The sequence below is a fragment of the Leptodactylus fuscus genome, chromosome 3 (assembly GCF_031893055.1).
Source record: "Leptodactylus fuscus isolate aLepFus1 chromosome 3, aLepFus1.hap2, whole genome shotgun sequence".
Classification (NCBI taxonomy): Eukaryota; Metazoa; Chordata; class Amphibia; order Anura; family Leptodactylidae; genus Leptodactylus; species Leptodactylus fuscus.
In genome coordinates, this window is record NC_134267.1 from 139,529,377 (window position 1) to 139,542,542 (window position 13,166).

At 41.3% G+C, this 13,166-nt stretch overlaps 1 protein-coding gene across 2 annotated transcripts in view; it reads left to right on the forward strand.

Moving 5' to 3' along the window:
* The window catches only part of CSMD1 (CUB and Sushi multiple domains 1), a 1,381,920-nt gene that overhangs the window by 981,677 nt on the left and 387,077 nt on the right, over positions 1-13,166 (forward strand). For both annotated transcript variants that reach the window (XM_075268411.1, XM_075268410.1), the window contains 2 exons: positions 319-506; positions 4,237-4,425. In XM_075268411.1, coding sequence (XP_075124512.1) covers positions 319-506; positions 4,237-4,425 — 377 coding nt within the window. The remainder of the gene's footprint in view (positions 1-318; positions 507-4,236; positions 4,426-13,166) is intronic.

Here is a 13,166-nt window from a genome sequence, read left to right on the forward strand (position 1 = left end):
GGACCAGCCATCTCTGCAGGTAAGTAGCTACTAGCTAGTCTCCCATTAGAATGAATGGACGCAGCTGGCACGCAGGGGGTTAAGGCTGTGTCGGCTGCTTCCATTCATTCCTATGGAACCACAGCGGAGCCTTCACACTGAGTATACACTCCGCTCAGAATTTATTGTAAAAATATAATTGCAATCTTATTTTAATCTGACCAAAATTCCCTGTTTGGTTTACCAATATGTTATTATAAATTGGTTTGTGAGCTGCAGATTTGCTGCATAATGATACCAAGAAGTGTATGACTAATATCTAATTACTTCCTAACACAGATTTCAGACTGAAGTAAACTATGATATTCTTGAAGTACGAGATGGTCCAGCCAATTCTTCACCATTGATTGGAGAGTATCATGGAACACAGGCACCACAATTTCTCATTAGCACAGGAAATTACATGTATCTTCTATTCACAACTGATAATAGCCGTTCCAATGTTGGCTTTCTAATTCGATATGAAAGTAAGTAATCACTTTTACTGTGTGCTAAATTCTATTTAATGAGTATAAATTGTTATTACACAAAAACATTATTCTGTATTACATAGAACCTTCTTACTCAGATTGCATATATAGAATAATTGGAACCAGCATCATCTACATTTACTGTTTCATAGGCCAATAGAAAAAAAAAATGAAATACAACAGGTTTATTGTAAACTATTCTGCAGTTTAGTCCTTTTAATGATAAAAAATTTTTATAAATAATTTAATTAAATATGAGAATATTTAAAAATTTGACTAAAATATTTTTCAGGCATTAAAAAGTAGACTACAGATTGAAGGTTAAGCAATTACTCTGTTATATAAGTCTAAAGTAGTTTCCCACCATATGGAAGAAAACTATTTCTGATACCTATGGACCAATATTGAACTCTTCAACCTCCTGAGTAGAGATTAGCGAACAGTGAAATGTTCGAAGTTCGATTCGAGTAGCCGTTTAATACTCGACTGTTCAATCAAACATCAAACCCCATTATAGTCTATGGGGAATAAATACTCGTTTAGGGGGGAACCACTATTCGACTCAGGAGGGTCACCAAGTCCACTATGACACCCAAGGAAAGATGCCAACACCCTGAAATGCAATTGGGACAGCAGGGGAAGCATGTCTGGGGGCATCTAACATGCCCAAGTCACTGTATTACGTCGGGATCCCTGTCAGCTTGCGATGTCCGGGAGCTGACTTTTCCCCATAGGAATGCATTGACCAGCCTTGATTGGCCGAATGCCATACAGAGTACAGCATTCGGCCAATCAATGCTGGTTCTGCCAGAGGCTTGTCTGTGAGGAGGCAGAGTCTAAGGTCAGACCAGAATGGAGACTGCTGTAGACTGATCTTAGACTCCGCCTCCTCCAGCAGAACCAGCGTTGATTGGCCGAATGCTGTACTCTGTATGTCATTTGGCCAATCAACGCTGGTCAATGCATTCCTATGCCGAGATGTAGCAGTTCTGGCCGTGCGCTCAGCACTGCTACACCGGAGATGTAGCAGAGCTGAGTGTGCGCTGAACCCTGCTGCAACCATTGGTGGGTGGCAGGGTTGCAGACAGCACATGAATGCAAGCATTCCACCCATGGCTCTTGCTATTGTAGATAAACAGTGATTTTATAAAAAGTATGGCAAGAAGTATGTGACTTAGCGTTGGAGACAAGATCACTGTTACTCGTTTATGCTGGCCTTAGATAGGACAGCATAAATCTAGTGATAGATTCCATTGAAGGAGACTGCAAATATGACTCAGGCTATCAGCCAAACCAATAGACACCCATATGTGGATAGTGCAGCAATATTTTGAAGTTGTTGCTTCGTATAAGAGTAATGTTCTGGTTAACTGCATGAGATATCATGTGCACATTGTACAGACTTTAATCTGGCTGGTAAAGGCTTTAAGGCAATGTTCCTTGCAAAATAGATCCAGATGATCCCTCATAACTATTCAATGAGCTGTGTTTTCTCTTTAAAATCATGTAGCCGTGCTACAAACCAGTCCAATAGCTTATTATGCCTGGCCATATATTATATTACCTGTAAGCAGCCTTTTCGGTAAAACATCCTTCATACATGACATAATTTTAATACAAGCATCTATAAAATGTATAAATGAACATATAAATAAAATTATAAAAGTGTATTGTTAAATAAAGAATGAAGGACCCATTGACTCAAGCAATAACTATGTTTGATTTGAATGCATATACTATACAGTGCTCCATACTGAGAACTAGTTTTAATGCAAAGAGCTGCTGAAATCTCAGATTTCACTTAGTCGTTGATTATTTTGTTAGTTTTTTCTTGATGGTAATTTAAAGGATTGTGATTTTTTTTTCTTTCTCTGTTTAAATATTTATTAAAGCTAAGAATCCTTTTTTGCATATACATAATCCAATGTTAAGTACAAGATTATGGCTCAAGTCTATTTTCTTCAGAGAGGATACTATTATGTGGCTGTCACTGTTATATAGGAACTATGGCGGAAATATTTTCCTGAGTGGAATTACTAGAGTCATTTTAGCTGGAGTCTGCATTGGTGTAATTTGTGCCCAATTTACTGAAGGTCATACAATATTTTATATAGGATTCACTTCCTTCCCTTTGTGGGGTTAGAAGGTTATTTGATTATTGGTCTTATGGAACCAAAGACCTTCTTCACAACAAGTAATCAACTTTCTTTTCTTAGATTTTCTGAAATGCAATTAACAATACATCTCAATCTGTGGGGCCCCTTTTTGTCCTATTTTTTACATTGTTTATAAGGGAATGTTCTCATGGAAGAAAATGAACATGAAATTGAAGCTGACTTCTGTCTCAAATCCCTCTCTGCTTTACACTTGGCGAGAAGCCGAAGCCGAGCTTTTTTTTCTGCAGTTGAATTTGCATCATAATTGAGCACAATGTTTTTGTTTTTTTTTTTAAAGTTTTTTTAGTGTTCTGCTTCAGTCATTGCCTTCATTGAGTACAATGGGAATCAGATGCAGGGATGGTATTTGGTGCTGATTTTGAGGTGGCGTTAGTCTTAAAATCAGTGACAAATTACATTGTATACCTTAAATGGGTTCTATCATTTGGAAATCGTGATTTAGCCTGAATATACTTTAAAAAGGCTATTCAGGTGCTGCTACTGGATTTTGAAAAGACCCCCCATTTTTTTTTACATACTTGTAAAACTGAAACTCAAATGAACCTTTCCATGCACCCTGGGCATTCCCCAAGCCATTGCACACACCCCTGCGTCATACCTTTTTAACGCCCCCTCTTTTGCTTGTGCTCCTGTGATGCCCTCCTCCTCCATAGGTGTAACTGCCTCCATTCTCTGTAGTCTCGATCCTATGCTTTGAAATCTCGGGCATGCGCAGTAACGCTCCTTTCTGAGTGCTACTGCACATGCCTGAGTACCATTTTCTTGTGCGCTTTCTTCCATTGTCCACAAGAAAATGGTGCTCGGGCATGTGCACTAGTGCTTAGAAGGGAGTGTTACTGCGCATACCATAGATTTCGAAGCGCAGGATCGAGACTACAGAGAATGGAGGCAGTTACAGTTAAGGAGGAGGAGGGCATCACAGGAGCACAAGCAAAGGAGGGGGCATTACAAAGGTATGACACAGGGGGGTGGACGATGGCTTGGGGAATGCCCAGGGTGTACAATGAGGTTCATTTGCATATTGGTTTTATCGATATGTAAAAAAAAGGGGAGGGGAGACTTTTCAAAATCTAGTAGCAGCACCTGAATAGCCTTTTTAAAGACTGTTCAGGCATATCACTAGCTAAAATCACGATTAGAGCCCCTTTTAATTGTTGCAAATGTATTCACATATCTCTAGTTTCACGTCATGACAACACTACATTAAGAGAAGAATAGATACCCTGCTTTTGGACATGTATGTTTATATTTGCTTTATATGTAGTAATAAAGAAAAAAAATTAAATTTTACACCATCTACAACTCTAACACTAGTGTTTTAACATGTTCCTCCACTTTTATGCCACCCTCTTACTGAAGTAATATTGCAACCATTTTTTTTTTTACTTTTTAAAAAGTCTAATTTCATAAATATATAGTGTACAGACAGCTATAACGGCTAACCACTTTGACACCCACTCTGGTGTAGCATGCAGACTGTTACAAAATGTTAGCACAAATGAGCTCTGGAGTGCAGGGTTCTAAATTCTCTAATAATCTGTGTATTTTAGGTGTCACCTTAGAATTGGATTCATGTCTCGACCCAGGCATACCAGTAAATGGTCATCGGCATGGAAAACACTTTGGTATTGGTTCCTCTGTGACCTTTACTTGTGATGCTGGATATATTTTGAGTGATGAGGAACCATTACTTTGTGAAAGGAACCACCAGTGGAACCATGCTTTACCTAGTTGTGATGGTAAGTGCTATAGATACTACAGTATGTAATATCTACCCCAATATTTATATTGTTTATATGCGTTAGGCCCCGTTCACACAGGGCACGGGACCGCATATTGTGGTCTTGATTTTGACATGGGAAGTCACGTCAGAATGGGACCAAAATGTGTCTGCCGCGACTGTCGCGGCTTCAGAAAGTCGTGGCTTCCCTTTCTGGTTTAGGCCCAAATGAATGGGCACCAGAAAAGAAACATAGCACTCAGAGGGGTCAGAAAATTATTTTGTAAAATACCAGTGTATTCCCCTAAAAATTATACTATGGGCCTTACCATAATGGTGTGTTCTTACTATCAAGACTAAAGCAAACATGGACCCAAACAAAGGTCAGGTAAGTATCAGGTAAACAATCAAGATTGTATTGCGATTTGTTTATCATGAGTGTATACTTACCTGACCTTGGTTTGGGTATACGTTTGCTCCAAGTGAATGGGCCCAGCCTGGAGGGTGCTGCCGCGAGATGGACGCTGCAGCTGAATCAGCCGCGGAATCCTCCTATAGAAAGAGCAGCTCGCTTCTTTTTTCCGCTAGCAGGAACAAACCGCAAGCGGAAAAAAGAACACTAGAGGTCTTCATAGACCTCTATTGTGTGGGGGTGGATTTTGAGAAAGATTCAGCTCCAAAATCCTCCCCCTCTTGCTCCGTGTGAATGAGCCCTTACCCAGATTAGCAGTCAAGTTGGAATAAAGAAAATATTTGACTTTTACTAATGTCATACTTAAACAAACTGGATTAATTGCCGTATGATTACATTTCTGTCACAAAAATGATATTTAGCGATCTTGACACATTAATGTTTTCAGGCTTGTCAACACTTTTCTATAGCCTCTGACACAGTCAGGCCTAGAATTCTGTCATCAACCCAGACCTCTAAGGCCTACAGGCTGTCAACAACTTTACAGGTCCTAAAAATTGATACATGCAGACCACTAGCATCTGCAAGTCTTCCACACCAGGCATCTAACAGTGACAGTTGTTGACTTTTGGTATTAATTTTCACAGACTGCCTTTACTGACATGACCATGGCATCAATTCTCAGTAGTTGTATCTTTTTTAGAAGTGAATAACATTCTAAAAAAGTAATGATACAACTCAAATATAAGATGCACATCTCTGCTGTCTTTCACTGCATAAAAATCCATTTTAAATACTATATTAGGAAACTAAAGCAAATTTCATTTTTGCCTGATCATCATAGTCAGGTGATTTACTCATCTAAAAGTAATATTTACAGGCTCCTGCCTATGTCTTTTCTGTCTACATTCGCATTTTATCTGCACAATATAAAGAAGTTAACTCCCTGTTGTATACAATGGAATCACTTTACTGAATATATTAGTAAGGAAATGGAAAATACTCTATGTGAACAAAAATCTGTTTGTCCAAGGGACCACTTGGTGATTCTCTTATGCTGTGAATGTTTATGAGCATGCTTCATAAATAAAAAATAACATCTCCAAATGAATAATTCAGTAAGGCAGTTTAGCCTTTGCTTCCTCTGTGCACCTCTTTTGGGAAAGTTGCATTATTGTATCATATTAAAAACCACAGGTGTCAAGTTAAAAATATACATTTAGTATATATAAAATTATGAGAAAAATTATTTTTGCTCTATTTTATTAGATTTGGAAACCAATTGTAGCAATAATGAAGCAATTAAGCGAATTATAAGTCGATCTTAACCAAGAATATTGTTTTATATAAAGTAAAAGGAAAAACATGTAATATAAAAAGAACATTTAATGTATTCATGTTGATTAGTAGCAAAATAGATCACATTTACTAATAGTTAGATAGTGTAAACTTAGTTTAAAATTGTGCCGTATATAACACAGTAGCTCATGCTGGATCTGGTACATATATTAGTAGTGTAAATTTATACCACCTATTAGTAGACTGACATTGGGCCAGAAATTAAACTTGTCACACTAAGCCTCTTCCTGTTTTTGCGTGGATTTCTTCCCATTCTACAAAGACATACAGATAGGGAAAAAAAATGTACATTGTGATCCCTATATGGGGCTCACAATCTACATTTAAAAGAAAAAAAAATGTTCGGGGTTCGAAATCTGATTTGAACAGCCGCACACTGTTCGACTGTTCGAACGGGTTTCAAACCCCATTATAGTCTATGGGGAGAATTGCTCGTTTCAGGGGTATGCAACATTCGATCAAATTCTACTTACCAAGTCCATGAGTGAGGGTCGGGCTGGATTCTTCTCCCCGCGCAGCGTCCCCGCGTCCTCTTCCGGCCTTGAATTCACTCTGCTAGGCATTGGGCCTGGGCAGAGCTGACTGCACATTCCCGCACTACAAGCGGACATGCGCAGTCGGCTCTGCCCAAGCTCGATGCCTGGCAGAGTGAATGAAGAGCCGGAAGAACCCGCGGGGAAGCTGCACGGAGAAGACTTCTAAAGGTAAGAGAAGAACCAGCGTTGATTGGCAATGTATAGCATTCTGCCAATCAACGCTGGTTCTGCATCGAGTCTTAACTTCGAACAGCTAGTAGTACTCGATCGAGTAAGAGTATTTAGAATACCGTAGTATTCGATCGAACACCTACTCGATTGAGTACTACTCGCTCATCTCTAATTATAATATGAATATGATTTCACAAGGTGAACATCAAGCTCTTGGAAGCCTCGGCAACTGATGTTAGTGCAGAAATTTTGTCCAGCCATAAATTTCTCACTACCACAGTTGCTACAAGAGAACTGTAGTACTACATGGTGCCTATTCAAATGAATGTGTGGTCATGTCCTATATGTCTAAGTCAGCCAAAGCAGAAAGTACTCTCTTTGACACTTATATGCTCTAGCCAGGAATAGGGAAAAGGCTGTCTGTGAATCATCCACTGTAACTTGTATTACAAGTTGTTAAAGTTATAATAAAAATAGTGATTAAAATAATTGTCCATCCTAACCACAGAAACATAGAACAGAAATAACATCTAAAATAATCTATTGTTGTCAGTTCTAAACACAGAAAAATAGCCCAAAGATAACTTCTAAAATAATAAACTATTATTACCCCTTCTAAGCACAGAAAAATAGCCTAGAGGTGACATCTAAATTAGATATCTATTTGCTTTATATTAAAAATAAACAGAAAAAACAACAACTGCTAAATCATGCTTTCATACTACAGGTATATGTTTAGGTTTGCCCCAAGAGGTCTGTCCTGGAAATATATAGTATTTATAGTACAAGGTTTGTGGGGTTTTGAGCTTTTGAACACAACTATTTCTAATTATTTCCTGCAAAAGAGTAGCCCTTACAGCATAAAAAAGTCAAGATTATCTGCTCTTATATTATTAACAGTTGTTGAGACTTATGGGAAGAATATTAAATACGTCATATCCCCATGACCTGTCCTTGTTGGTGTTTGGGAACTAGATGTCTTTAGAACATCAATAGTTTATAAACCGTTTTCAATGTCCTTTTTTAGTATCTGTATTGAAACATGTTTGGATTATGAAAATGACTCGTTTATATCGTACATTATAGACAGTATAGCTACTACTATACTATACTATACTATACTATACTATACTATGCTATGCTACTATACTACTTTTTCTACAATAATAATAATTCCTATTAGTAGTAGAAGTATTATATTTCTAAGCATTTTCTTGTTTTCTCCACATATAATAATCAATAATTATTAAGTTCATTTTTTATTTAAAAATTGCTTTTTATATTCTATGGCTAGTTTCTTTGAACTGTGAATACAATGGAAGCAACACATATTGTCTGTGTGTCAGTCTTATTTACATATTATATTATTATTAGAAATGAGCGAGTACTGTTCGGTACTGTACCAGGTGCATCCATTCATTTCTATGGAGCGTGCTGTTCGGATCGGCTGATCCAAACAGTACTCGCTCATCTCTAATTATTATTTATTGATTTATGATATTGTATGTTGCTGAACTACCACTATTCTACTGGCCCACTATTATAAAAAGGATTCTTCTGTGAGCCAAAGGCTCGCAAATCCCAGGAATGATGCGCTCCTCTTGGATTGAACCAGGCGTTTATTTTAACAGATATCATAAACAGATAACGCATTTCAGGGTTTTTACATGCAAACATAAAGTATGCACCCCTTCTTTAGATCTTTGCTGTTAGAACAGCTCTGGTTGTGTTTTTAGCTGCCTCGCAGCCATGTGAGATACTTCTATTGTTGAAATAAAAGCCTGGTTCATTATACCCCAAGGCGTATATTGTTTCAATCCAAGAAGAGCGCATCATTTCTGGGATTTGCAAGTCTTTGGCTCACAGAAGAATTTGTCCTCACGGTCAGTCAGACAGACGACCATTTTCCCAGACGGATGCAGCCCTGAAACAACAAGTTAACCACATAAGTCCTTGCTCCACACCCTATGCTGGGTTAAGTGGGCTACCCCAATATTTGAGGAGAATTGCGGGGGATCTTGCTTTATTTCCTAAAAAGCAGAAGGAACGCAGTCTGTCCTGTTGCCTTCCTCCAGTAATCCAATTTCTACCTCCCCAGTGAGTGTATAAGAAGGATGGTAGAGCCACAGTATCATATATATGATACTATACACAGTATGATTCTATAAATTCAGGTCACAGGAGCTGCGGTGAGCCTGAGTAATACAGCCGTAATGTGGACTGTATTTCTCTCGAAAAGGGCCCTAGGAAAAAGAATTTCCACAACTTGTTTCCAGTGAAAATACTATGTCATATTTCAAATAGGCATTTTATTTTCTCTGCTAGGAGTAGTAGTATATATGAATAAGGTAATTTGTGTAGAACTCAAAGAGACTGAAGAAGTATGATAGCAATAATCATGGTAGGAATTTTTTTTTTACTTCATCCAGTTACTACGACCACTATTATTATTATTATTATTAAATGTAGATTGTGAGCCCCATATAGAGCTCACAATGTACATTTTTTCTTTAATTTTATTTTTTCCTATCAGTATGTCTTTTTAGAATAGGAGGAAATCCACACAATCACGAGGAGAACATACAAACTCCTTGCAGGTGTTGTTCCTGGCGGGATTCAAACCCAGGACTGCAGCGCTGCAAGGCTGCAGTGCTAACCACTAACGCTGGGTTCACACCAGCATTCGGCACTCTGCATTAGGTTTCCGTCTTCTGCCGGCAGAAGACGGAAACCTGTCATGCCGAGTCTGGCCTTGAGCGCTGTTGAGTGTTTTGAGCTCTCCTCAGCAAAACCTTTTCTTTTAAACCAGACAAAGAGTACTGCATGTCCAATTCTTTCCGGTTAAAAAAAAATGTTTTTGCCGCGGAGAGCATAAAACACTCACTGGCGCTCACGGCTGGACAATTTTCAAACACATTCAATTGAATGGGTTTGAAAGATGCCAGCAGGTTTCTGCCTCCTGCCCTGTTGTGTGCAGGAAACGGAAACCTGCTGAACGGAGTCCTGGCCGCAGATGTGAACAAGCCCTGAGTCACCATGTTGTCCATGCTACGACCACTATTATTACTAAGAAAGAAGAATTACAGATCCCTGTTGTCCGTACCAGCGGCACAATGTGGGGTATTTCTGCCCCTGTGTGCTGGTAGGACAAGCAGAATATTTAATTAGCCAATAAAATACATGGCTTGCCCTATAAGAGGGCACAAGAACCTCCCCCCTGCGTGTTTTTTTCTGTCCTGTATGACAGAGGACAGGTGGAGAGGACTTGTGTCCTCTTGTGGGCCCAGCGTAGTCTCTTACCTGGCTCCTGGGCTCACTGTTGCTTTCTCTTCCCTGTAGCTCTGCAGCTTTCAGTCATCATCTAAGAAGGAAGGAAGAGTTTCTTTGCATGAATATTTTTTTCAAAGGTGCCTCTACGGCCAACCCCCCCCCCCCCTTTTCCCCTGCTCCCAGTCTGTGCTTATGGCTGCCGGCTCCTTCTTATGCTCCGTGCTCCCTAGGTATTTACCTTAGCAGCGTTTGGCTGCTCACTGCTCACTGTCTGTCGACTGTGCATGTGTCACTGGGGGAGCCTTTTTTCCGGCGGAACGATCCTCTTGCTGGTCTCATTCCCCAGCGCTGCTTAGTGTGTCACTTCCGGTCCGTAAAACCAGAAGTGGCGCGGGCGGAGCCTGCACTTCGGAGGGCAGCGGATCTTTTGTAGACCTCGTCCCCTCAGGAGTAGGGTCTAAAGCTTTTACACTGGGGAGGCGGGGATGAAAGTTAATTTCTGCTCCCTGATGAAGTTTTTTTCCCTCCAGGGAGCACTCTGGGAAGCTGGCTGGAGTTTAGCCCCACCCCTTCTGGCTGGGGGTAGTTATAGGATAGCTGGAGCCTAGATCCCATACTTTCTTAGCACTGCTGCGAGGAAAGATTGTTGCTTTAGCATTCAGCTTCAGCTCCTGCTTCAGCTTGACTCAGCTTCAGCTCATCTCTGGTTAACCTCAAGTCAACTTCTGTTTGGCTCGACTTCCAGTTTCCAACTACTTTCTGTAATTTGCAGCCAGCTGCTCGCCTCCCAGCCAGCTACCCAGCCTCTGGCTGGCGGCTTCTGCTGCTAGCTTCTCAGCTACTTAGCTACCTGCTTATGGGTAAGAACATCCCTCTGGGATTTTTTGTTGTAATTCTCAGCATGGTTTTTATGTTTTTTTCTTCTCTCTGTTAAAGTATGCCATCATCTACTACCCCTCCTGGGAATCACATGAATAAAGTCACCTCTAAGAGAAAACATCTCTCATGTTTTGAGTGTGATATGCCACTTCCTGATGGTAGGTAGCAGGCTTGAGAGTCTCTACTCTCTTCTCTTCTGATGACATATTAATAGCCTACTTTTTTCGAGCTATGAATGGGCCCATTGTCACGGGTGTAGAGGCCCTCCACCTGAGGAGCCCTCCTCCAGAGAGATGATGGCCTGGGTCAAGGATTACATGGTGAGTATGGGTCTCAGCAGATGTTTAGGCTCTTTGTCCCTCTGCTATGTACTCTTTCTTTCAGGATGATTCCTTGAAGGATATCCGCTCCACCTTGTCTCAGCTCTCCAAGAGACCATGCCCTGAGAACCGTTCGTCGTCCCTTCCTCCCTTGGAACGACTTCGGGTAGCTGAAGAAGAATCTTCCGAGGACGACTCTGTTCTTTCCAGCAGACCTGTGTTTCATTATGATCAAACTGCCAGGTTGCTGAAGTCCATCCAGTCTACAGTGGACCTGGATGTTGATGGGGAAGCCTCCATGTCTGCCTAAGGGGGTCATATCACCTTCCATGCGGACGCTGCATTGGCCAATATTATGAGTCAACAATGGAAACAACCGGATAAGGGACACTCCTTATCCAGGATTTTCAAGTCTCTGTTTCCAATGGACCCTTCTCAGTGGGATTCCTGGGGACCTCCCTCGAAAGTGGACCTCTCCGTGGCAAAATTGTCCCGTAGGACCCTGGTGCCCCTCGAGGATGGATCAAATTTGCAAGACCCTTTGGACCACAGGGCTAACTCTAATTTGAAGAAAATCTATTCTGCCACCTCTGCCCAGGCCTCCATGGCTATAGCCTTCACTGCAGTTGCAGACTACCTCCGCACTCGTATATCTTTGCTGGAGCGTGACATTGACTCTGGGGTCAGTAGGGAGGACATGTTGTCTCTTATGAACAACCTCCACAGAGTGGAGGACTACCTGTCAGAGTCTTCTCGACACAGCTAAAAATCGCCTCTAAATTGATGGCCTGTCCGAAGGCAAGGGAAACTCTTTGCCCCAGGCATCTAGGAGCAGACTGGCCCCACCTAGAGGCAGAGGTTCCTCTTCTGGTCACAGGTGCCAGCCGCAACAGCGGCGCTCGAGATACCGCCTCAGAGGGTCCGGACGAGGTACTCCCAGGGAAGACCCAAAGAGGAAGCCTGAATTTTGACTTGGGGCAGCTCCCTTTGGCCCCTATTCCTGTCAGTGGATGTCTCTCTCATTTTTCAAAGACATGGAGCACCCATATTCAAGATCCTTGGGTGCTGAAGTTAATCCATCAAGGCTACTTCATAGAATTCGACCAGTCACCTCCCGATCGTTTCATTATCACTCGACCTCTTCCTCCCTCCCAACAATCCATCTTGGAAGCCTCCGTCACCGAGTATGTTTCAAAAGGGGCCCTGGAAAGAGTCTCTCTTTTGGACTGTGGTCGGGGAGTGTATTCTCCCGTTTTTCTGGTCCCCAAATCCACCGGGGACTGGAGAATGATAATAGATTTGAGGTATCTCAATCGTTTCATAAAGAAAAGGTTGTTTCGTATGGATTCCGTGGACTCCATGACCTCCTTTTTACAACCAGGGGAGGTGATGGTCACCCTTGATCTGAAGGACGCCTATCTCCATGTCCCAATTGCCCGTCTCCACAGGAAATATCTTAGGATTGCCATTTGCATGGCCAGCTACAGGGAGCACTATCAGTTCACAACTGTGCCTTTTGGCATTTCTTCCGCCCCGTTGGTATTCACCAAGGTGAACGCTCCGGTCGCCGCGGCCCTCAGGCTTCAGGGCCTCTTCATTGTTCCCTATCTGGACGACTGGCTACTAAAAGCTCAGTCTACTGCTGCACTCCTACTGCAACTCAACAGAGCCATCTCCTTCCTACAAGAACTAGGATGGTTAAACAATTGGGAGAAATCCAAGATCGTTTCGTCCACCTGAAGGAAGTTCCTTGGATTTATAGTGGATTCAGATTCAATGCAGATCTTCCTCTCCAGCCCAAGGAAATTGAGAA